Raw genomic sequence first — 26,078 nt, 5'->3', positions numbered from 1 at the left:
CTGAAGAGCTGTTGGTGTATTAGCTAGCAGACCCATGCTGGCTATGGTCCATGCTGAATCAACAGGCAGAATCAACAGGCAGAATCAACAAGTAGCTGGTACTGTCCCTCTGTTGTTTTCTTAATTGGGTGATAAACACTGTTATCAATTCCCTGCTGGGCTAATTAGAGTTCCTGCCAGAGCCCGGCCATACCCCTCTCAGCTCAGTCCTGTGGAAGGAAGGGAGGGCTACTCTAGTGCCCTCCAGCTTCTACCCTGAGCCACTGCAGGCACGTGCCTGCATTTCTGAGATGTCTGTCTGGTTACAAAACTGATTTAGCCTAGCCAGGTTAGAGCAAGCTGCAAAGATTGAATCAATTCAGGCTCAGGCTTTTTGAATGTCTGTCCCTAGCCCTAGTGGCATACTGTACCTTCACAACTCTTTTTATCAGGTGCAAGTTCATACCCAGGATCACAAGCACACTGATAGCTGCCCAGAGTATTCACACATCGCTGTTCACAGCCTCCATTGTCAGGTTTGGCACATTCATCTTCCTCTATCAAGATAGAAAGGAATGGAGAAAGCTTAATTAATAAGTCTTTACCTTTTTCACAGCTAACTAAATAGCTCTCCAGCTTGTTGCATGCACACCATTGTAACTTGTACTAAATAACACATCATGTCTGCTGACTACAGTGTTTTTAAATTGTTATGAACCTGCAATGAGAAAATAAAGCTTATGTTCTCCTGTTTCACAACAACAGCAACTGACAGCTGCAGACCTCATTTATAAGCTTGCATTCAATAATTTAGGCTGCAGCAATCTAAAGGTTGTGTAAAGTACTGAGAGAATGATTGGAAATCCACATCAGGGTCAGCTGAAGGGCACTTTATCTCCAACAGAATGAATCTGTACATTATCCTGTATTCATACTCAAAACCAGATTAATGGAATCCTCAAATTCCAGGTTTTCATTCTCCTGATATTAAAGAGAACAAGATACAGCAGGAAAAAAGGAATACAGTATTAACTCTTCTAGCTTTAAAATATGCTCATTATATTCAGGCCAAATATACCTGAGGTACAGAAATATGTCATTACACAGTGATAAACATGGAGAATGCTTTCTTTTGAAATTAAACAATATAACAAAAACAACCCTTTCCCTCCTACTTTTACATCTATAGCTTTCACTGTGCTAGTGCAGAGTTTAGATTGATGGTACAAGCTTAATCATCACTAGCCCATTGTGACCACACAAGAGAATAAATGGCTGTCCCCTTACTTTTGTGCATGCACTTGCTTCACCATAGGCTGCCAAGTGGAGGGAAAGCCAGAGCCACATGCTTCACTTTCCCATCCTATCCAGGAAGGCAGGACAGGGTGTAGATTGGGTGGACCTTGCCACTATGCTTGCAGTGGGCTGACCAGTGTAGATGCATGTGGAATGACAACTGACACATGCTAGACAAGGCACTGTCCCCCAAACCTCTTTGGATATTAGGGGTGTTTTACACATGCATTTAAGCATGCCTAAATTTGATGCACATTATCTTAATATGCATTAAGCAGGTTTACACAGGTGTCTACATGTGCATGTATTAAAACCCATTAGCGATGTCTGTGGATTGACTTGGGAATAAAGTTAGTCCCAAGTTAGCATTAATGTGCTTTAATGCATCTACATGTTTGTTAATTTGCTTGAACTATTCTTGCCTAAATTTGATACCTGCATTTACTATCATTAACGGCTGTGGTGACTAAAATCAGCAGTAGGGGAAAAGGGCAATGAGCAGCAGTGGCATTAACTCCTACCTTGCAAAAGTATACACAACTACAGTAATAATATACAGGAAAAGGCCATGACAAATTAGGCAAATTCATTCTAATAGGAATAGAAATTAAAATTAATTTTAACTTATACCCCTCCTAAGCTTTGTCTTTAATATCTATCATAGCATAACAGAATTTTTTTTAAATTCTTCTGCATTATGACTTGAGAGACAGATCCCTCCTCCACAAACCTTATTTTAATAAATACCTTTAAAAAAGTTAGCAGCAAACCCTGCTTTGTTAACAGTTCCATCAGAAACAAACTTCATCCACAGGGTATTGGAGGTAGATCTAATATCATCTGGCTTATCATAGCCACAGAAATGGCCAATCAAAGGACTATTTTCACTGGTTCCATCTCGAACTTCTAAGTAGTCATAAGCACAGTTGTCATGTCTTTCAATCTGTAAAGACATCAAAAATATATTTTTAAACCATGGACATTACACATTCCTAAACACAAGTCGTTTTCTGTTGATAACAGAATAAAAACTTTGATGAAGGATAGATCTCTGATCATGTTATGTAAAACTGCTTATTAATAATACTGTTTATTACTACATTGATTTTTATAAGGAAAAGCATGATTTTAACATTAAAATATGATATAACAGCTCAGCTAAGTTAAAGTATCTTTGGAATAAATAGTAAACAAAACTGTTTGTGAACCCCAAACGTTTGATCAAAATTCAATGGGAGGTCTCTAGGCTTCTGTACATTCTAATGTGGAAGTCTAAAAAAAATCAGGTGCTAGCTTTTAACAGAATAAAAAGTTTAAGTTTTATTGAGTTAAATATTAAATACATCATAATTTATAACACATTCCTTTGTGTTGTTTATGTAGATACAAAATTAAATGCATTTTATGCTCTCCCTCCATTTTCAAGGTAGTGCAAAATTTGTGTGGAAAATATATGTAGTGGGGAGGGGATTAGGGAGTGGATAATTAGTTTCAGGCCCCTTCACAGTGTGGGAAGCAGGCTGGAATTAGAAATTCGCTTCTAAAATAACAGAACTGATATTTAAACTGTCATTTCATTTTCAATCTGTTAAATGGCCCATTTATCCAAGTATTCGGATGATAAGCAGCATCAGAACTAGAGTTAGAATACGCAGTAAGAAAGGTCCAGATAATTTGGAGCACAGTCTTCCTAGTAATGGTTTGAACAGGAGTTGTGTGTATATAGCTAACATAATCAGAGGCATATGCCCAACTGAACATCCAAAAATCACAGAATCATAGAAAATTAAGGTTGGAAGGGACCTCAGGAGGTCATCCAGTCCAACCCCCTGCTCAAAGCAGGACCACCCCTAACTAGATCTTCTAAGCCAAACTTTGTCTAGCCAGGTCTTAAAAACCTCCAGGGATGAAGATCCCACAACCTCTCCAGGTAAACTGTTCCAGTACTTTCCTACCCTCCTTGTGAGGAAAATTTTCCTACTATCTAAATTAAACTTCCATTGCTGCAAATTGAGACCACTGCTCCTTGTTCTGTCACCTGCCACCACAGAGAAGAGTCCAGATCCATCCTCTTGAAATCACATTGAAAACTGCTATTAAATCCCCTCTCAATTGTCTCTTCTGCAAACCAAATAAGCCAAGTTCCCTCAGTCTCTCCTCATAAATCACATGCCCCAGCCCTCAAACTGCTTTCATTGTCCTCTGCTAAACTCTCTCCAATTTGTCCAAACCCTTTCTGTAGTGGGGAGCCCAAAACTGAATACAGTACTCCAGATGTGCCCTAACCAATGCTGAATAGAGGGGAATAATCACCTCCCTCAATCTGTTGGCAATGCTCCTACTAATGCAGCCCACTATGCCATTAGCCTTCTTGGCAACAAAGGCACACTGTTGGCTCATATTCAGCTTATTTTCCCCTATAACCCCCAGGTCCTTTTCTACAGAGCTGCTGCTTAGTCAGTCAGTCCCCACCCTGTACGGGTGCATGGGATTGTGCCATCCAAAGTGCAGGACTTTGCACTTCTCCTTATTGAACCTTGAGACATTTCTTTCGATCCAATCCTCCAATTTGGCTAGGTCTCTCTGAATCCTAGTGCTACCCACCAGTGTATCTACTATTCCCCTCAGCTTTGTGTCACCTGAAAACTTACTGAGGATGCACTGCATCCTATCTTCCAGGTCAATGATGAAGATACTTAAGAAGACAGACCTCAAGAGAGGCCACTGGAGCACTGCACTTGATACTGGCTGCCCACTAACCATTGAGCCAGACACTTTTCTATACACTTTACAGTCCATTCATCCAAACTGTACTTCCTTAGCTTGTTTGCAAGAATGTTGTGGGAGACCATAGCAAAAGCCTTGCTAAAGTCAAGATATAAATCCTATAAAATAACAGGTTTTAAGCTTTCTATAGGGTATGTTTTAACCAGATTGCATCATATTCCAAATGTTAATATTAACCTTAGATTTTTTTCAATGATTACATTTAGTGCATGTACAACTTTTGCAAAATGTTATTAACACCAATACATAAAAAACCCACTGTTATAGTCAGATGTAGGGAGAAAAGTTCTATAAGCAATTGAAATCAATAGTATGATTGTAGGGTTTTCTTAACATCTTGGTTTTATTACAGCATAAAGGCATTTGACAAATCTTGTAATTTAACATCTTTTTCTGTGTTATTAGAGCATTATTCGACTTAAAAAGGGAGTTTAATTTTTTTTTTTTATAGGCCAAATGCAGGTCTGAATTACATGTGCTCAACACACATTGAAAAATTCCTGAGTTTCCGTTCTAATGATCACTTTTCATTGTTGGCAGAGAAAGAAAGATAAAAATCTATTTTGGACAGTGGTAAATTGCTAAACACCTAAGAGTAAAAAAAAAAATCAACCCATTTATAAAGTGCTATTGATTTACACTAAAAAAAAAAATCATGTAAGGTGATCACTTTACTATATTAATATTTTAGTTCAGTACTACTGCAAGTGATGCCAGTACTAACAATATTTAGAGATTAAGTAACACCACCCAAAAACATAAGAGGGGATAAATACAGCATTTTTGGAGAAGCAATAACTGATACTGAAATCTTTTGGCACCAAATAAGAGAGGATTTATTTGAAATGTTTTTTCCTAATCTGTACCTCAGACTTTTGGACATTATGATACTATGATATCTGGCAGTGCTGCTACACAAGAATCTGCTATGATAGGCTGCAAAATTCTGTTTTGCTTCCCATTACAGGGTTTAAGAACCTATTTAAATTAGTAAGATGATTCTTGCTGAGTTTAGTGGCAACTGGATTGGATCTATAACTTTATTTATTGGAGAACTAAAAACCTCATTGTTTCAAATTACATGTGGGTAAAAAGAATCATGAAAACTGTTCACAAATAAAACATGCTTTTTAGAAACAAGGCTGTAACTGTGTTAGTAGTATAAATCATCAGTTGCTGAAGGCTCCTGAGGAAACCCAGAAGAGAAACATGACAGGACTGGGGTGAAGGAAAAAAAAGCTAGAGAAATCCCTAAGATAGAGACATTTGCAGCAATAACCAGAAAGAGCATGCAAGGTGAAATGATGTCAAGTAACTGTGGGAGTTAGAGAAAGGGGCTGATGTGGCTCAGACCATGGCATCAGTGTCAAAAAACTCACTTTGCCTCATATACCAATATTAAAATAGCCTATTGCATGCATTTACCCCATTCTTCTGACACCTTAAATCTCAAGAAGATCTAAAGAATAAGTGATATAAGCAGGCTAAGCAGCAGAGAACAAGTTCAGATCAGCTTTCTGACATACAATCCTTCTGTCATATAGAAAAGAGTAAAGATCAAGCATTCCAAGATTCCTAACTTTCCACCTTCACCTGAGGATTGTATCTAGCTTTGAAAGTATTGTATCCAGCCTCTGAAAGTTCTTCTGCATGTCAGAACAGCCAAATAAGTTTCCATTTGTTTTAAATATGCATGGGTTTGCTAAGGATAGTACAAGAATTTTCCTGTGGAAAAAAATTACACTGCATATTTGGAAAATTTTACTCTATGGACTAGTTTCCCTATTTGGAAAATAGGATAAAAATACTTCCAGCACTTGCCCATATCACAGGAATGTTGTGGTTGTTAAATAATAATAATAATAATATAGCACTTTTCCCATGAGGTCTCAAAGCACTTTAAAAGGGAGTTCAGCATCATTATCACCAAGGGCATTAGCAGAGCTAGCAACAGAAGTCAAAACCAAGTCTCAATACAGTGCTCTATTGTGGGGCCACATTGATTTCATGTGTTTATTTATCAGCATGACCATATCAGACCACATATACTATTAAAATACAGATTCCATTAAAAGCTGGACAATTACTACTAACTAGAGTAACAAATTTATCATATTATTTAGCATTTCCCTTTCAAATCACAAATAATGATAAAGGCATATATTGTAAAGATGCATTTAAATGACGGTCAATGTATACTAACCTGTAACTACCATTAATCGCATACATTATAATATCATAGAACACTTATAATTTTAGTGTCTTGTGTGTTATATACTGTTTAGTGCAACAGGCTGGTAATGTTTGCCGTGTTAGCTGATGGTAATCCCGAGGAAAAATTAAGTGGGGTTTATGGACTCACTGAGGCAAGCAACCTGTTTCTTGGAATGCCAAGAAAACAAAATCTCTAACTTTTCTGGACTAAAATAAGACTTTTCATAGAGTTGTCCCCCAAACATTAAATAAATAAGTAAATAAAAACCCCACAGAAACCTGCCAGAATACTTAATAGACTCATGGTGCCAGCACTCAGCTGAGGTAACAAGGATCCAGTCCCACTCTTCCCTTCTGTATTTACTTTGATTTAGGAAGAGCAGGGACTTGAACCTAGGTCTACTCATATCCCCTGCAAGTGCCCCAACCATGGGATACAGAACATTTAGGGTTAGTGATAGAGAGGAAAAAAAACACACCCTGAATATTTGAAACCTTCTTGACAAAGGTGCCATTTACATGGTTGGTTCCATGGATAGCTGTAGCTTGTCAAAAAATTCTTGACCACCTTTACTTATTGCCTTATCTGAATTCATAAAGAAAGTAAGGAGCACACTGATCAGTCTTGATATAGGAAATCCACAATCAGCTGTATTTCCAGAGAAGATCTGAACTGAATTTTATTCTGGACTGGAATTTTATTCTGGACTGGAATCCAGAACCTTAAGTTAGGCTTCCCAAACTATGGTGAGAGTTAGGCACTTCAGAATGGGATCAAAAAGCAACCAGGTATTCAGTTGGAAGATACCCATAGCTATTCAGTAGGACATTCTGATAAGAGGGGCTCAGTCTGGCCAAAGCCCCATCCATATTTCCTTACTCATATACCTGAATAAAACTTAAGCACTTAGGTGACTTGCTTAAAAAAAATGGAGAAGGACTTAAAACTCATTTAAGTGAGTGCCTTGTGGTTACGACACTCGCTCAGGATGGGGCACATATGGTTTGCTCTTTCCTCTGCCTTTAGAGAGTCAACTACTCTTCCTTTCCCATCTCTCTTTCTCCCTCCTGAGGATACACCAACATTGAGCAATCATTGGGTAAAATATGTAAGCAGTCCTTGGAGTGGGGATGAGAATATAGGTCTCCATCCTTCCACACACGTGCCTTAATCAGTAAGAAAGAAAATCATATTCCTTCCTTCTCACACAATGTCTCTTTTTTTGCAGAGTGGAACAGTTTCAAAAGGAGGTTGAGGGAGTATCCCTCTTTCCTTGACAAGACTCCATTCCAGAATAGCCTTTGGCATGTGTGTAGGACATCCCTGAAGGAGGTAAGAGATACATGTTTGAATACTACAAGAGAGAGATGAGAAACTGGGACTCCCACATCTTGGGTAAGCATACTAACTATGAACCTATTTGATAAGTAGGAACAACACCCCCCACTGCTTTTAAGAGAAAGAAGCAACCTCCACTGCATTTTTGTCTGTCACAGCAACCCAAAAGGCATGTGTCAAGTCTCCTCTGAGAGAGCCTACTAGACTGAGCCCTTCAAAGGAGGTATTTCGAGGCATGCCTTTTTCTTTAATCCCAGTCAGGTTTAAACATGACCTAATACTAGTGAGGAGGTGCTCAGTTCTGTTAAAATGAAGGTCCTTGTAGGCATGAGTAGAAGCAGAAATTTAAGCCTGGGGAACAAGAAGAAAAAAAAATGGGTGTCTCCAGGGCTAGGTGGCAACTTTTCAAGATTTCAGGTTTTGACTCAGTTATCTCAGCCCCACGTGGATGCCTCAATCTGTATTTCAGCATGGCCTTACAGATATAAAAAGAATGTGCCTTTGGCTACAGATTTAATATAATTTTCTTAATTAGTAGTAGATACATATACATGCCTGAAACCTGACTGCCTGTCACTAGGAACAAAGTGAAAATAGGTGAGGAATTGCAACAAGCTCTTAACATGAGTACAGCTGTAAAGAGGGTTTTATTTTAAACAGAAGGGACTCCAGAATTCATTTAATTTCTTTGTTTCATCACTTATGTATCTTTATTTCTTTTCCCAAAACTTCCTGCATCAAACCCTTGAGCACATGAAGAAAGTAAAACAAAAATTCTTGAAACAAGAGGCAACACTAAACCCATAAATGGTTTGAGAAGCAATACTCTCAATAAAACCACTGACTTCTATATAGCTTATTTAGTTTATACATAGTAAATGGACAAACTTGTCTTTGTCTTGTCAAAACCAGCAAACTGATTCATCTTAGGTTATAATAAAAACCAAAACTGCCACTCTATCCCTTAGCATGACTATTGATAGAAAGGCTTTGCTTGACTGTATAGAATAATCTTGTGTAATACTTATACCATAGTGCTACCCTGATCCATACTAATATTAACAGACTTATAATTATAACTCTTCATTATTACAAAGATATCATTAAGACTTTTACACCTGCAAAAAATACAGACTGCTTAGAAGTGTTCAAAAGGCAGATATGGACATGTTAGTTTGGGTAACCGTAAATCAGGCCGCAGGAAACCTAACTGGTTTGTGAAAGGATCATTGGGGGGAAAAAGGGGAAAACCTGGCCTGTGCAGTATGGGATCTTCATTTTAAGACATGGCAAAGATAAGGGGCTGCAGGTAAACAGTTATGAAAACCTCTTCTTGGGTAAAATTTATGTTCATCACTGCTGGTAAATTTGCTCATGTAAGGCTTAACTCCAGTTCCACTCCACAAACTTGCAGAAGTTTTACAAGGTGTTACATGGTCTTATAGGCTGCAAGATCAGGATTATATAAGGATCATGAATACTGTATGTTGAAAAAAAAAAGATGATAAAGAAAGATGCATGTTGTTTTTAAAGTTAAGTCAATAATATTGTGAAATATTTGAACAAAAAACAAGTAGAAACAAGAGCATTACTCAATTTAACTGAAGCCTCCAAACTAGTGCAGACACGATGCATAGGGGTTGTCTGAAATATCACTTGTCCTCGTTACAGGTAAGTTTACTGGCCTGTGTAATTCCATAGCAACACAGAGATACATTCATACAGAGACAGAAATATTTCATAGATATTAAAATTTGAATTGCCACAGTATTATTTCTCTAAACATGTGCTGCTAGACCACATTTAAGGATTGGCTTTTTTAAACAGAAAATCAGAGTACATAATATAGGCAGAAATACTGGTTTATTTGCAGAAAGACAACTCCCCCCCATCCCAACCCTCACAATTAGATTTAGAAAAGAAATAACAGCCCTTTTATTTAATGGATCCTTAAAGCAACCTAGCAGGACAGGATTATACATTTTCTGAAAAGAATCTATTGTCAGTGCTTAAACTTTCCAATTCAAATAGCACAGATAACATAAAACCCTTTTAATCTTCTTGAAAATTTCTGCAACAGGAAAGGTTTCAAGAACAGGAAAATTTGACTTGAGGTTATTTTTCTTACAGAATTCTTTGTTTCTTCATTGGTTTAATGAGGATTCCCTTAACATACAACTGTCATTTATCCACTAGATGGTTTGCTGAGATCAGTTAAAAGGCTTTACCTCAAATGCCTGGAAGGTTAATCCGACATTGTAGTTCTCTGACACGGTTATTTTCCACACACATTCCTTCATTGGTCTGTAGTCATCAGGATAATTAGGAGACTGGATCTGGCCTTCATTTCTGTGGATCTCACCTCCACAAATTGCTGAGGAAAGCATAAAATTCAATCTAAGTATATGGTCGATACTGACAGTTTTTCCTCTTGGGCTGATATTTTTTGTATTTGCTGTAAAGTTGGTGATGGGGTTGTACTAGGAAAAAACATGCTACCAAGGTCAAATTGTTGAAACCAAGGTCAACTAAGCTACTGAACATTTTACAGGGAGTTTTTTTAGGGGCTCCGTATTTTTAAACATTCATAAAGATCGTAAGAATATCAAAATAGTTACGCTATTGTACTTTTTATTTGCCTTTTACTACATCCTGATTTGGAACTTACCATAAGAAAAGAGAAGACTGAGGCAAAAGCTTCATTTTCTACAGTAATCTATGAGTATTTACCCAAATCTGAGTCCAGTTAAACAACTAACATCAGTAAAGTTACACAAAAACATATGTTCAGAATCAGGACCTATAAACATAAATTCATAGGGTCATAGAAAAGTAAGGGGCCTCTGGAGACTATCTAGTCCAAGTTCTGGCTTAAGGCAGGACCATCCCTATTCAAACCATCCCATACAAGTCTTTGTCTAATCTATTCCTAAAACTATACAATTGACCCCATTGTACTGCAGACTCCATTAAAACTACAACACTTGCCACCAAATTTTTACTTTATAATAAATGGGCTCCATTTTATTTCATTTGGGCGATTCTTAACTTTTGCTACAGTACATGGAGGATAAATGCCAGATTTCTGAGAACAGTACTCATGATACAGAACAATGTATATAAAATATTTTCTCTTCTTTAAATAGGATGCCCAACAAGAAATATGTAAAAACTGCTCTTCTCCAATATTCACATGAGATACTGCTAACCCTATTAAGGATTTAACAAAATATACCCAACACAACTGAACAAAGACAAATAAAAATGTCCTTATATGCTGTAATCTCCATGTAGAAATTTTGCCATGGGCTAAAGAACAGGACTCAAGAAAGCTAAAGTGAGTTTCAAATACGATGACTGATATCACTACAAAAGAAGATCTCTGTTATATAGTCATATTGACAATTAAAAAAGAATATTAAATTACTACTACAAAAATATTTCAATATTAAGAAAATGTTTTCATATTAATGGTCCATAAGATATATATTAAAATCTTTTTTCCTTATCTTTATCTATACAATTCTATCTTCTTTATTATTCAAAGTGACTTGCCTTCATAAACTGCTGCAAAACCTTTTCCTACCCAATTACTGCTGCTACGAAATTCTATCCACATCCTGCTGTCAGTAGATGCAAGGACTTCAGGCAGTTTATCACCACAGAACCTACCTAAAAACAAGCAACAAGTAAGTGCATTTTATATCAACTTTAAAGCCCCAGTCCTGCAAACACTTGTACACATTTATAAACAAGAGCTATCTGAATGCCTTCAATGGAATTACTTGCATGCTTAAAGTTAAGCACATGTTTCTGCAGTTTAGTGCTTAAATATTAATACACCCTTCCCCTGATCTTATTATAATAGAACTATCTTTTATAATTCTTGGTTTCTTTTAGTATTAGGCCACCTTCAAAGCTCTTAAAGGGTTTGCCAAGGAGTGGCAAGTGCCTCAGTTTTGATACAGCTAAGTCATTACCTAGCTAATGCCTAAACCCTACCAGGATGTAAGGTAGAATAAGGCATTCTTCCACTTATCTCCCCTGAGGGACCAAGTTCTGGTAGACATTCTGGGAGAAGTAACAATTCCAATTTGGTCAGATACAATGTTTATCTGACACATCGTAAATATAAAAAAGGTAAGGTTTGATATAGTAATTATCAAAGACTTTTCATTAGTGGCTAGGCCACAGATGATGATGTCAAAATCTGAGATATATGCTATTTATAAGACAGACATAAATACTGCTGTCATATATGTGGCAATGTAAATTATTATACACTGACATATATATGGATGTATTTGTATACATTTGTAAATATACACTCCAAGTAAGCAGTTCTGGGTATCAGTGCATCTGTTTCTACATATGTTTAATTACATCCAGTGAAATATACTAAAAACCATACATTAAATTTCAGTCAAATATCTGTGTCTAATTCCACAGTTAAAATTTGGTTTGAATTGTATTAGTTGAAAGAGCAAAAATGTAACGTCTCAGATTTCTTCTAGTTTAAAAACAACATTGTTCTATGCTGGAATGTAGCCTGAAGCAAAAGGCCAAGAGTGGAGGCATATACTATAGAGACTACTGGTCACAAAACTTGATATAAACTAAAAGTTCCTTTCTCCTAACAACAACAGAAAAGCTACAAACAAAGCTATGAAATAGAACTTTATATCTCCTGTCCTAGTCAAATGAAGTTCATTACCAATAATACACACTGAGAGCACATGCTCTTCTGTGTTGGCAAAAAAGTATTCTTATATTTCTACCCCCAAACCTAACAGTTTAGTAAGTTAATATGCAGAAATACTGCAGTAGACATTTATTCTTAAATCATCTATTTTGCAGGTCTCCTTTTTCATATTTAAAGTATTTACTTAAGAACAACTGTTTCCACTCATATATTTATACAAATTAGCCATAATTTGTGGACTAAATTACTGACTTGCAAGCAACTTTCATTGGGGTCAGGTCCATTATTACACAAACTAAAGTTGCTCTCCTGAAAAGCTACGGAGACAGAGCTGTGAACCAGAACTTTACACCCACTCACAGATGTAACAATCAGGCACACTAGCAGCATAGTCTTAAGACAGGTTTATTTATCTATTTTAGATACTTCTGAAGGGCCAGATATAGACATTACTCTTTCACTGGTATAAGTGATCAAAAATCAGTCTACACCTGTAACAGAACAGAACTTTGGCACACGTAGACTGGCATAAAAATGGCAGAATCTGGTCTAAGATAGACCTGGATCAATGTGCCCTCAAACTTAATTGATTTAGGTTAGATTAATGCATTGAACTTCTGTACCAGATCCCCTGTTGATTCAGGTTAGATTGCTGTCTGCCAGCACTCCAGACTCCTTTGCAGGCCCCCACTAGCCCTGTGCTCAGCTCCTCTGGCTGAGAGCCCAGCAGACTCTCCCTGGGCTGTCACAGAGCTGAGTCAGTACAGACCCTTTCCTCAGCCCTGCCTCCAGGCAACTGTCAGCTGCAGGCAGGCAGAGGGTGGAGGTATGCTCACCTGTGCCCTGCAGCCCGGTTAGGCTCCAGCTTCACGGGATTGTGCCCAGTCACAGAGGCATGGGGGTTCCTGGATAGGTGTGTGGGAGCCCTGGGCACCTGTACACGTACAGTGAGGCTGCTCTGATGTGCTGTAATTACAGCATGTTGCAGCAGACTCAATTAATCGAGTCTGCTGGAGCATAGTAATCGCCGTGCTCCAGCAGAATCCAGCATAATGTGTATCAGCATCCCTGTGCTGAAAAATGATGGCAGGGGTGCTTTTAGTGCAGGGACACTGACACATATAACACTCCTGACACTTTAATTGGAACGACTTGTGGAGCCACTCTAATTAAAGTATCCACCCCCACTCCCAGACCACATGTATAAATGCCCCCTATGTTCCTGCAAGCAGGCAGAGCCCCACAGAGCTGGAGGCAGAGCCCAACCAGGCTGCAGGACACTGGCAAGCACACCTCCACCTGCTGCCTGCCTGCAGCTGACAGGTCCTTTGGCTGACATGACACGGCAGTGAGTGGAGGCATGCTCACCTGTGCCCTGCAGGCCATTTGGCCTCTGATTCTGCCTCCAGCTCCAGGGGGATGTGCCCACTCATGAAGGAATGGGGGTCCCTGGATGGGTTCCTGCACACCCACCCAGGGACCTTCATTTCCCTGCGAATAGGCACAGGTCCATGAAGCCAGAGCCTGACTCACCTGCAGGGAATGTGCACACATGCCTTCCCCCACTGCCATGTCATATCAGCCACAGGCGCAGCAGAAGGAAATGTTTTTACCTGTGCTCAATACCTGATCAGGAGTGGACCAGCCACTGGTGGTGCTCAGCATTCTCCAGCTGCCCAGAGAGCCCATGGGACATGCTGGGAGACATCTTGAGGGCCCCCAACCTACTGCCCTTAGCCAGTGCAGGCAGCCTGCATGCCCCCCTGCCCCACCTCCAGGATATTCTCTTCACTCCCAATCTAACCTACGCTACTTACAGAAACCCACATAGGTTTGATCAATTCCGCCCTGGGCTTTTTGAACATCTGTACTTAGCCAAAAAAAAGCAAAGATAGTGCAAGGATCAAGATCGGAATCTAGTTTTCATCCTGTAGCTATACATTGAGGAAAAATAACTGCAATGGGGAAACAGTTTCCTACCGAGCAGAGGTGATTTTCTCCAGTAGCCATCTCTTACTTCAATATAGTCATACCAGCAGAGACTGCTCTTGTACAGGTCCATTGTAGTAAAGTTTAACACAATCTGCAATGCAGAGGACAACAGCAGGCCATATAATTCAGTAGGCAGCATTGGAATAAGGTCAGGCTTACTGCCATTGCTACAAAACTGAAACCACAAAGGTCGTGTTTAATGTTTTGCCAATCATTTAAGTAATACGTAAGTTCTCCTGAGCCATTTGCAATATTTGGGTTTTTATAGTATTTTCTATCATAAATGTAAAAAGATGCAAGGGAATATTACATATTCTAAGTTAATGTTCCATGTTTAACACAAACTTAGGGGTTACCACTTGATCTTAATAGTTCCTGGGGGAAGGGAAATTATGACACCCAAATATGATAATGATACAATACAGCATACTACAGTAACATGTTATTCTAATGTATTATCTGATAAAACTAAAGAGATTTTGTTGGATGCTACTAATCCTTAAACACTGTTCCATTTATTGTACAGGGCTTTTGCTTGTTTGGAATATCTACAGCTATAATTGACATTCATAGATATAACAATGTTGTTTCCTCTTCCTTACTTTCAAAAATCATGTGTTATACATTGTTTGAGGGTATAAGCATGAGCAATGATGTGAAATCATCATGAATGAACTTTTAATAACGAATTTCCTATACAAAAATCAGAACTTTCTATATTACTGGAACTTGTATTGTCCTATGCAAGCTGAAATCAGCTGAGTGCATTCATAAATAGACAATACCAGATCTGTTGCAAAAGCATTCTGATGCATACCCAAAATTGTTTTTGGTTTTTGAATTTCCTTATGCTATAATGTGAGAGGCAAGGATTTCTTAGGGTGATATATTTTATTGGACCAGCTATGTAGTTGGAAAGTTACAAAAGCCTTTGAATGCAAGATAATTTCTATCAGCTGTCCCTGACAAAATGCCTTGCATTCAAAAGCTTGTCCAACTTTATTGCAGCTATATAGGTGGTCCAATAAAGGATGTCAGCCTAAGAAATCTTTGCCTCTTAACAATTTCTGGACCACAGAATGATACAGAAGCAGGGCTGGAAGGAACCTCCAGAAGTCATCTAATCCAACCCCCTGCCTGAGACAGGATCATTCCTATCCAAGCCAACCTAAGCAAACCATAATCTGCCATCAACCCTGACACAACACAGACCTACCACCCTAATCTGCCACTGCTTGAGCCATGGCAGCCAATATCCTGCATCTATGAAATGGTGCAGACAACAGGCAAATATACAGTGTTGGTTTCACCAGTAAGATCCAGATTGGCAGCCGAATGACCAAATTCCCTGTTGGCATTAACGAGTGCCTCATGACTCTCCACCCCCAACTGACCAACAATTTGTTTCCTACCATCATTAGTGCACATGTCCCAAAACTTTATGCCAAGGAGGAACAGAAAGAACAGTTTTATGCTGACTAATGTAATCCTGACTATCATTCCAAAAGAGGATAACACACGTCATGAGTGGAGCCAATGTCTACTAGACCGATCACTGTTTAGTGAGATCAATCACGTCCATTAGGGTTGTACTGAAACATTGAAAGCAACCCATCGTAGGAAGATTCTCACACAAATTCTGCTGAACTGACTGCTCCCTCTTGCAGAGGAAGTCCTTCTCAAGTCTCAGTCTGACTTCAGACCATTGAGAGGCACCATGGACATGATTTTTCCAGCCCAACAGCTCACGGAAAAATGCCAAGAACACCAGGAACTATATATGGTCTTTATCGATTTGACCAAAGCCTTCAACTCTGTTAACCATGAGGTTCTATAGAAGATTAAAGTTTGGCTGCCTAGGGAAATTTTTCACCATCCTAAGACTCCTTCATGACCAGATGACTGCCTCTAATCTGTGCAGTGGCTCTGCTACAGAGCCCTTTGCGATTCAAACTGGCATCAATCAGGGCTGCGTGATTGCACCAATTTTTTTTTCCATCTTTCTTGCGGTGTTCAAGATGCTCATCCAAGACCATCTGCCACATTGCACCAGCACTAAGTACAGGATGGACAGCGACATTATCAATCTCTTCCACCTCCATGCCTCCAAAGTTACTTTGGCTTCAACTGTGGAACTTCAGTACACTGACGATTGTGTTGTCATTGCACATACGGAGGAAGACAACAAACGGCCTTTAACTGCTTCTCTCAGGCACACTAGTGCCTGAGACTGACCCCTAACATCAGAAAAACAAAGGTGCTTCACAAGCTGCTCCAGGCCAATCAGCTCCCCTGGCAAAAATCCTCAATGATGGACAAGAGCTGGAGAATGTTGAACACTGCATACCTCAGTAGCCATCTCTCAAAAAAAGGCCAATATTGATGAAGAAGTCCAGTATAGGGACCAACATGCCAGCTCTGCCTTCAGAAGACTGAATCATTGTGTGTTCAGTGATCACAACATCAGGTCTTGAACAAAGCTCCTACTATATAAGGCTGTAGCAATCCTAACTTTAGCCTATGACTGTGGAGCTTGGGTGACCTACAGGGACCACCTGAAAAGCCTGGAATGCCATCACCTGCGTTACTTCTGGAAGACCCCTGACAAAATGGGAGGATCATCACACAAATGCCAGTGTCCTTGCCACTGCTAACACCACTGGTAAGGAAGCACTGATTATTCAACATCAGCTGCAGCGGACAGGGCACTGTGTGTGCATACCTGATGTACGTTTACCAAAACAACTGCTATATTCCCAACTCAGCCAAGGACAAGGGACACACAGGGGCTAAAGAAAAAGGAAATACTTCAAGGACACCCTCAAGGTGAACATTAACAAGTGTGGCATTGCAACCACAAATTGGGAAAAACTAGCCTGGGGCTGGGCTACATAATGATGCCTTGTGAGAGATGGTACATTTTACTTTGAGGAAAAATGTCTCACCTTAGAGGTAGAAAAATGACAGAAACGGAAAGAAAGGAAACAAAACTAAGAAATTCATGGTCTGACCTTCCCTTTAGCCAGCACCTGTGGTATCAGCCAGAGAGTCTACAGCTCTAGAATTGGCTCCTTAGCCATCAGTGGACTCATTTATAACACTTTACTTGACCTGTGGAAGTGATCATTCTGAACTGTGAGGGATCACTGCTGCCAACTGTTTGTCTGCACTGAACCATCACATCTACAACATCACTCTTAGACTACTTTATGCTATAATGTCATAACATACAGTTTCTCAATATAAGTAAGTTTAACTGAGCCTACATATTTACAGTCACAAGTTTGTCTGTAGTTGGTCTCATTCTCTTAGTGTTCTGGTCCAGCATATGCCTTTATCCGTATACTACCATCCTTGCAGTAGAGACATTGAGAGTAACTGCACAGGAGTTATAAATGACTGAAGCAGTCACTGCCAACATTCACTGGCTCATAGCCAATGCTTGCAACAATTACACTAGTAACATGCTACAGGCAACATCATACTTTGCTCTCCCTGTCAACTTCAGTTTTAACTTTTTAATTTCCTATAGCTGCCAACAGCACTAGAAGATGTCATGGGCAATTTGTTGTCTGCAAGGTTTGGGTACCACTGACCTAATGTTTAAGGAGGATTAAAATAAATTGCTATGTGTCTGTTTATTTGAATTTTATTTTATTGTGAACATAACACTCTCTGTGATGGATAAAAATAAAATCACAATCATGCCACAATGACATTTACAACAGGAACAGTTATCAAGTAGTTGCAATATTTTAAAGTGGATTCAGTGATTCATGTGCTTTCATTAGCTTTGACTTTTCTCCTTTGCCCATTGTTTTAAGCTGAAAACTTTGTTATGAATATAAAACAAGACTGTGAACAGTTCTCTAACTATATACCTGCAACTTTTACTGAGTTCAGTGGAGATGTAGATACATAAATGAAGACAGAATCTCTTCATTTATGTCTTTAATCTGTAATAGGGAAAGCAGGCTCATTTGCCCTCTTACAACTGTATTCTAGTTAAAACATAAGTTTTTTTCTGACTATTCTTCTTTCTTCATTGTAGCTTGCCAAATCTTTAATAAGACTGATCCTAAATTGAATTCTATAATACACTGCAACTTAAGACTCAGTGCTACAGGCCTTTTTGTCAGTTTAATTTTAGTTTAATACTGGGTACCCCCAAAATTTAAATCTGTTTCTATAGCAGAAACATTTGCCATTGAGCAGTAATTTAAATTTCACACTGCAACACTGTATTCCCATGGAAGCCACTGTACCAGCTGTATGTGTCAGTTAAAACTGTTAAGGAACTTATTCTTTACTCCAGCTGTGTTGAGGAAATATAACACTGTAATTGGAACAATGGGCCCAAATAGTCACTTTATAGCTTTCTCCCATCATTCTTTCTGCTGTAATATAAGATTCTTTTAAAGGAATATATAACACTGTATTTAGCAACAAACCCCCAATTATAGAACCGAAAAAAGAAACAGATATTGTTCAAAATCTAACTGGTAATAAACATATAGTTCAGTTGTCTGGCTATTCAGGTAGGATACGGGAAATCCAGCTTCAAGTAAGAGCATCAAACCAGGCAGACCAAGAACTTGAATCTGTTTTTTTCCACAGCTGCAGTGAGTGCCCTAACATATGAGCTCTTTGGGAGTCTGTTGTCTCTTGATTTTCACAAGAATTTTCAAGCATCATTTTAGTTTCAGTGAGGACAAACGTTTTTGGAAATCTCAAACCATTGCCTATGCAGCTCTATTTTTCAATGCTGTAAACCTTAGGCACTGATGGTAGAAAATTAGACAGGGACTCATTTAAAATACTCTTCTTCTAGCAAGAAAATGAAACAATGTTTTGCAAAACGAAACTAATTATACTGATCATGCAAAAAGAATACTGTATTTTTAACTACTTTAGATGCATCCCTACACTGGGTAATACAAAACATACACTGCTGCAGAAATGAGTGTCAAAAGGTATTTTCACAAAGCTCCCTTGCATGCTGTAGGAAATACATACCCCTGCCCCTTTAACAAATATGGTAGTACTTTATGCAATCCTTCTGTATGGCAGTTTGAAAGTGGAGGCAAAATCTGTCTACTCTCCCATTCACCAGCCCTGGACTTCCTTAGTGTGCAGGGACAATAATAATTCTAGTGTGCCTTATATCAGTCTTTTCTGCTTCTTCCACTCCTGTAAGGTCATGTAATGGAAGTGAGAATTTATCCCTAAATTATCAAAACTGCAAGCAAGAAATTGAATATTTTCACTCTAAGAAATTTGATACATTTGGAAAATACACAGCTGTTAAGTTTTATTTAGTTCTCTCATAAATTAGGAGTTGTGAGAAACCTGAGTTGTAATTATTTCAGAAACCATGATCCATAATTACAGAATATTAATTAAATTATAATGTAGACTTCAATCCTGAGCTGAAAGATCAGAGCAGACTGTTTTAAAACCACTCACAATTGTTCCTAAGCCTGCTACATAATCTTCTTTCTTTGCTTATGGAGACATTATTTTCACTGAAAGGTATAATTTCATATTTTAAATGTTATTCTTCTCTTCATTTTTCCACTTTTACATACTGAATTTTAATGTCCAGCAAATATAATCTTCATGGAAAGTAATTTTAAAAACAATCTCTGTTGTTTACTATGATCATGAAAAAGGATTCAGGATGCATTTATACATGTGTAATTGAAAGAGATAACAAAGTATTTTAACTTCTATTTACAAAATGAATGAGAGGACAAAGAGTCTTGTTATGGAAAACGTGCAGTATCAGAGCTCTGGCCTCTTAAAATGAGGTCTGGCTAGGAATTTTCCAAGTAAATATTGTTTTAATAGAAATAAAATATTTTCACCAGATAGTCGTCACTGTTTTGACAGAGGTTTCATCACCAAAATTTCTCAAGTCAAACCCAGAGGGAAAGCAAAGTACACAGAACAGCCAACAGCCTAATGGTTAGTATTTTTACCTGCCTGATTCAGAGTGGGAATTTAAAATTTCAATGTCTCCTGTTTTTTGGTGAAAAAGACTTGAACCTGTCTCCTAATCTAGCAGTGCCTTAACCAATAAGCTATGGAGTGTTTGGCTCTCAGAGTGAATACATTTTTTTTTTTTTTTTTTACAGTGTTGAGCAACTCCAGCAGAAGAGAGATACTACCCAAGTAGGCAGTCAAGGCACTAACCTGAGATGTGGGTAACATGGTCCAAGTCTCTTGTTGCAGCAAGCAGACATGGGTCTGCCATATTCCTTAAGGTAAGCTCCCTGAACTCCAGGATTACTGACTATTCTTAAGTAGCACCCTGCTCTGTCATCAAGAATATCAAAATGAAGAAAGAAAAAAAAATGTGAAAACCTAAAATGTCTGTAGGATTGAACAACCATCCAAGTTCTACTTATATTTCATATTCAGAATTACTGGCTATTGCATAACCAACTTTAAAAACTGGCATGCATCACCAGGGTGTTGTGTTTGGGTCTTATCACACTTCACACACATGTTTTTATACTTCCTTTGGTTGAAGAGGCTGCAGTCCACTCCCTTTGACCTCTCTGTTCCTTACTCCTTCACAGAAATGTCTATTTGGTTTTAGGTCCCTAAGACCAAGGTGATCTGCATATCTTAAGTACACTCTGTCCCAGATCCCCAACCTTGTGCACACTCTGTGTTTACAATTTATTTCTTCAGGGACATGTAATAATATAAGTGAACAAATGCTCAAATACTGCCAGGTGGAACTGACCCACATGCCTCTGCTTCTAGAAAATGTGTGTGGGACCAGATTGAGAAGGCTATTGCAAGAGATGTTCTTACCTGCATTATGATTATTAGATAAACAGCAACAAATTCTCCAAGTAACACCCTAAAACCCATTGACTAAGGCATCAGACAAGCACCACCATTGTTCTTATTTCCCCATACTACCGAGTTTCTGTGCTCAGGCACATCTTTGGGGGACCAACCAGAAGAATAAGAATGCAAGTCACCCATGCATGCCTATTTCAGCTTCTGACTTTATGCTGAGGCTACCAATATGAGCGTGTGAACATATCTTTCTTCTTAGAATGGGACTGCAACTGTAAACTTATTTAATGTGAACTTCCACTGGATGGGAGTGAACTTGAGTTTCCAGTAACACAGGGCAAAGTCAAACCAGTTCATCAGCACACAGAGGTAGTAAGCCGTGTTAGTTTGAAAACTGGCAGAAGGCAGGGTAGATTTGTGTCTTAAGCCATATGTAGATGAAACGAGAGGTGTGTGTACACGACACTTTAAAGTGGGCTAAATGCTTCTGCACCACTTTAATAGTGTCAGTGTTTGCATGCTTTGGCAGTATATTGCGCCTTAATTCCAGCTCCTGTAGGAAATTTGGCAGCATAATGTGCCTTAAATGACATGGGAGACAGCAAACTAAAATTCTTTCGAGGAGTTTTAGTTTGCTGCCCCTACAGCTGTGGAGCGAAGCACCGGGCTCTGTGCAGCTCCATAGCTCTGCAGGAAGCACTGTAGGCAGCCTGGCAGCAGCCCAGGAAAACAGTCTCTGCCCAAGAAAAGTGGCGAGTCTGATCTCTCCCACCCCCCTCCCCCAGAGCCTGCCTGCCTGCCTGAGCTGCGCAGGGGCCTGGTGCTTCCCTCCGCAGCTGTGGTGTCCCCCAGGACCACCTGAACCAGGTGCCTATGGGCAGGTGCTGTCTGGTGGGGAGGCATGGAGGGAAGCACCAGACCCTACCCTGTAACCCAAGGACCACCCCACCTGCTGGCAGCTGACCCACCCCTCCCCACCAGAGAGGCAGGTAAGTCAGTGAGGTGTGTGCACAACATGGGGGTTTAATCAGCTCTAAATTGAAGTGGTGTTTTTTAAAACCAACCGCTTCAATTTAGGGCCCCTATTTCATCTACTCAAGACCTTATAGACTAACTAAATCAGTGTCATATAGCATAAGCTTTTATGCTATATGCCTCTGATTCAAGGTACAAATCTACCCTGCCTTCTGCCTATATTTCATTATCAAATGCAAAGTCTGGTTATTATGATATAATCAATTTGTGATGTGATGAAATCTTAAAAAAAACCCAAACCCCTAAATAAAGAGGAAAGTGTCTTAAAAAAAGGAAGAGGAGATGCTTGTATTTATTTCAGGAAAGGGGGTGCTAAAATAATGCTAAAGTACCTTCTCCCCTGGAGTTACAGAGATTCTCCATATACAGTGGGTATAGGAAGGATAACCATTTGGAAATCCTGGAGATGAAAAGTTGCCTGTAGATTCTTGCAGAGTTTCTCCACATGCTGCAAGAAACAAAATAGAGTAAAAATGGTAATTTCATGTGATTTACAAGGGAAAAAAAGAGTCTTCTTTAAAATACCTATGTAGAATTTATTTCACTTAATGCAGGCAGAATGAAAAATAGTTTGGCATGTTATAATGTATTCAAAGTAATGTTTATAAATATGTGCACTATGAATATTGTTTTTACACAAGATTTTTCCCCATGAACCCTTTAATTTACATGCTGCCTACTGACTTAACCAAAATTATAGCAGTCTTAAAAATGTCATTGCTGTCAGTCTGGCAGAAAATTATACACTGAACTTTATTTCCATAAGGGCTTAAAAATTACCCTTAAGCCAAATCATTTAAAAAGAACTAAACACAAAATGCAGGTATTCAGTGATTGACATGATAATGGAAATTAATCGTTAGTTGCATTCTATATTTTATGTCATCTAGTATCAAAGCTAGATTTGAACTGATAACACCCATTCATATTAGAATAGGAGATTTAAATCCTATTTTCAACACAATTTCTCCTGCAAAATATGATTCTTGGACACATTAATAATGAAACAAAGAAAATGTAAAGTCCCCAAAATACCAAAGGCTTTGATACTTGATATTACCGAAGCCTTGATCGGTCATATCTTACCTGTCAATCATACTTCCAGCTGCTGGGTGACTAATTAATAACTCTTCTTTCCCACTGAGCTATATCACCATAAGCTGCTGCCATTCTCTACCTTAAAGATGATTTGACTAGATCTCCTACACCACAGTCACTTATCTTTATGACCTTCAATCAGCAAGTTGTCTTTGCTGATTTTTTAAGGTGTGATCTGATGGATATGAATTTGAGAATACTGCCCTGTGACTGGCAGGGTAATCAGACCTGTAATACTTTCAAATTACAGAGCTACAGCAGCTAGCAGGTAAACCACTGTATCATTAAAATCTCAATTAATTATAAATAACCCGGAAAATCTTTAGATAAAGGGGCACAAGGGAAGAGATTGTGTATGTTGAAGGGAGATAATGCAGCTATATAGGTAGATGGCTGTCTTGTTAAAATGTGTCCAGCACTTAATCTGACAATTGAACTGTAGCATCTGGCTTAAGCTAAATTCAAGGTACTACACGTGCTATCTGAAGCTTCAGTGGTGATTGTGATGAAAAGAAAGAGATTGGTGCTTCATGGAAAATGTTCAGGCAACAGTGGCATGCTAATATATTCCTTACCAACCAAATGGAAATACATTTTTACTGGCTTCATTGTGCTTTTATCTTTTTTTAATTTAAGGCAATTATATCAAATGACATGTATACAAAAACTATTCAAGTGTTAACTACTTACATATGAATCATTTCTAATGAAAATCCTACACCCATAATTAACATAAGTTTATTTTAACTCAGTAATGAATGAAAGCTCAAAGAAATTGCAGAGTACCATACTGGTTTTCCCTAATGCTGACCCCTATGAAACTGAAGTTGTATTGTAACTTTGCCTGAAGCATTTTAAAGCAACTTTAGAGTACAATAGTGTTACAAATGAGAAGAAACATAGCCAGAAAGAAGACATTCTGCATAAAAGAACCATGAGAAAGTCAGGAGTTCCATTAAAACCAAAGGCCCTGCACACTGTCCCTAGGCCTCACTGTTGCTGCTCCACAAAAACTTCTCTTCTCTTCCAAGGTGCCCTCTATTGCATTACACTGCCAAGGCTCTTATTAGTTATTACTCCATCTGGAAACTCTCTTAAATGAGGGAAAGTGGTATTCTTGCATGATGGAGAGTACACATGAAAGGTAATACAGATTCAGAAAGTAATACCTTTACCATCCAATCTGTCTAGATGATTAGGTGGCCCTAATCAACATAATAACTAAGTATCCTTTCAACAAATTATTCATGAGACTATTGGGAGGATAATATACGTGTTGCATCTTCTGCCCTTTCTATCTAAAACCTCACAACTCTCCAAAATCTCTCACCAGTTGCAAACCTTGATCCTGTGAAACCCCCATATAAATACAATGAGGACCAGGAAGCAACCAATCATTTCTTTAATGCAAACAGGAATTTTCTATGGAAGACTCTCTGCCTTTCATAGTGCCTTACCAAACTGCCTATTATTCACCTGAGAAACATACACAGCTCTCCTCCAATATATATTTCCTCAGTGAATCTATCCGTGGTAGTCTCTCCTGTTTTCTGTGTTTATTAAGGATATATACTGTTAGCTTAAAGGGTTGTTAAGTTCATTTGAATGAATATATAACAAGACAAATAAAACTGAAAATACCTAAGTACAAATATACTTTGAAATAACCAATTATAGTGTTTATCAAATTACTAGCCAATTGCCCATTAGGAATTATGGGGGGGGTGGAGAGAGCGTGTGGGGATGGAGTCCCACCCCACACCCCTCTGCACAAGCCCTCTTCCCCTTTACCTCCTGCTGCTTGGTCCAGGCCTGCTTCCCCCTCCCCGCTGCAGCGTGTTTTCTCCCCAAAAGGTAAGCGTGTTTTCTCTTCCAGGTTGCCTGAATTCATACCACCATATGATTTCAGCCAACCATAGCTTTAAACTAGATTCATCAGGGGATGGGGATGCAGAGGTGCAGGAGGACCCTTTGACATCAAGCCAGGTGACATGAGCAGGAACAACCCAGGTAAGTGACAAGGGCCCGGACAAGCTTGAGAACAAGAATGCAGCACAAACACCCATAGGAGGTCTCAATTGTCTCTACACAAATGCTAGAGTATGGGGAATAAGCAGGAGGAACTTTCCCTTCTGCTAGCTAGCAAAAACCCAGACCTGGTTGGGCTTACAGAAACCTAGTGGGATTCTACCCATGACTGGGCAGTAGACACTGAGAGCTATAGGTTGTATAGACAGGATAGAGTAGGGAAAAAGTGGGGGGTGTAGCACTCTATGTTAAAGAAAAGTACGGTGATCAGTATGGGTTCAGAAGAGGAGCAAACTGAGGTGCTCTGGGTTAGAATGCAAGGGGGTCGTGGGAAAAGGGACTTGATAGTGGGCATCTACTGCAGACCGCCTCACCAGGGGAATGAGCTGGACCTGGAATTTTCAGGTCAGCTCACAGAGGCTGTAAGGACAAGGGATGTGGTTGGCATGGGTGACCTAAACTACCCAGACATCTGCTGGGAGGATAAGTCAGCCAGGTCTGAACACTCATGTAGGCTTTTAGCCTGCATACAGGACCTCCAGCTAACCAAAGAGGTACACAATTCCACCAGAGGAAATGCCTTGCTGGACTTGGTCCTTGTCCTGGTGAGGGATCTGCAGGTGTTCGACTACCTAGACGTTAGCAACCATCGTCTGCTGGAATTTACTATCCAGCGCAGAGTGGTGAAAACAAGCAGTAAGGCAAAAATATTTGACTTCAGGAGGGCTGACTTCAATGAGCTGAGATTATTAAGAGAGACACCGGGGACTTGGAGCCTCAATGAGATGGCCA

General features: G+C 39.1%; 1 protein-coding gene across 3 annotated transcripts in view; it reads right to left on the bottom strand.

Annotated features, from left to right (window-relative positions):
* The window catches only part of TLL1 (tolloid like 1), a 295,909-nt gene that overhangs the window by 51,793 nt on the left and 218,038 nt on the right, over positions 1–26,078 (bottom strand). For all 3 annotated transcript variants that reach the window (XM_019521749.1, XM_019521750.1, XM_019521751.1), the window contains exons 9-14: positions 22,493–22,608; positions 14,298–14,400; positions 11,171–11,287; positions 9,844–9,989; positions 2,023–2,218; positions 411–536 (exon numbers count right to left, since the gene is read on the bottom strand). In XM_019521749.1, coding sequence (XP_019377294.1) covers positions 411–536; positions 2,023–2,218; positions 9,844–9,989; positions 11,171–11,287; positions 14,298–14,400; positions 22,493–22,608 — 804 coding nt within the window. The remainder of the gene's footprint in view (positions 1–410; positions 537–2,022; positions 2,219–9,843; positions 9,990–11,170; positions 11,288–14,297; positions 14,401–22,492; positions 22,609–26,078) is intronic.

The sequence above is a fragment of the Gavialis gangeticus genome, unplaced genomic scaffold (genome assembly GCF_001723915.1).
Source record: "Gavialis gangeticus isolate Ggan-Ray unplaced genomic scaffold, GavGan_comp1, whole genome shotgun sequence".
Taxonomy (NCBI): Eukaryota; Metazoa; Chordata; order Crocodylia; family Gavialidae; genus Gavialis; species Gavialis gangeticus.
The sequence above is the reverse complement of the archived record's forward strand: the minus strand, read 5'-3'. Positions and strand labels throughout refer to the sequence as shown.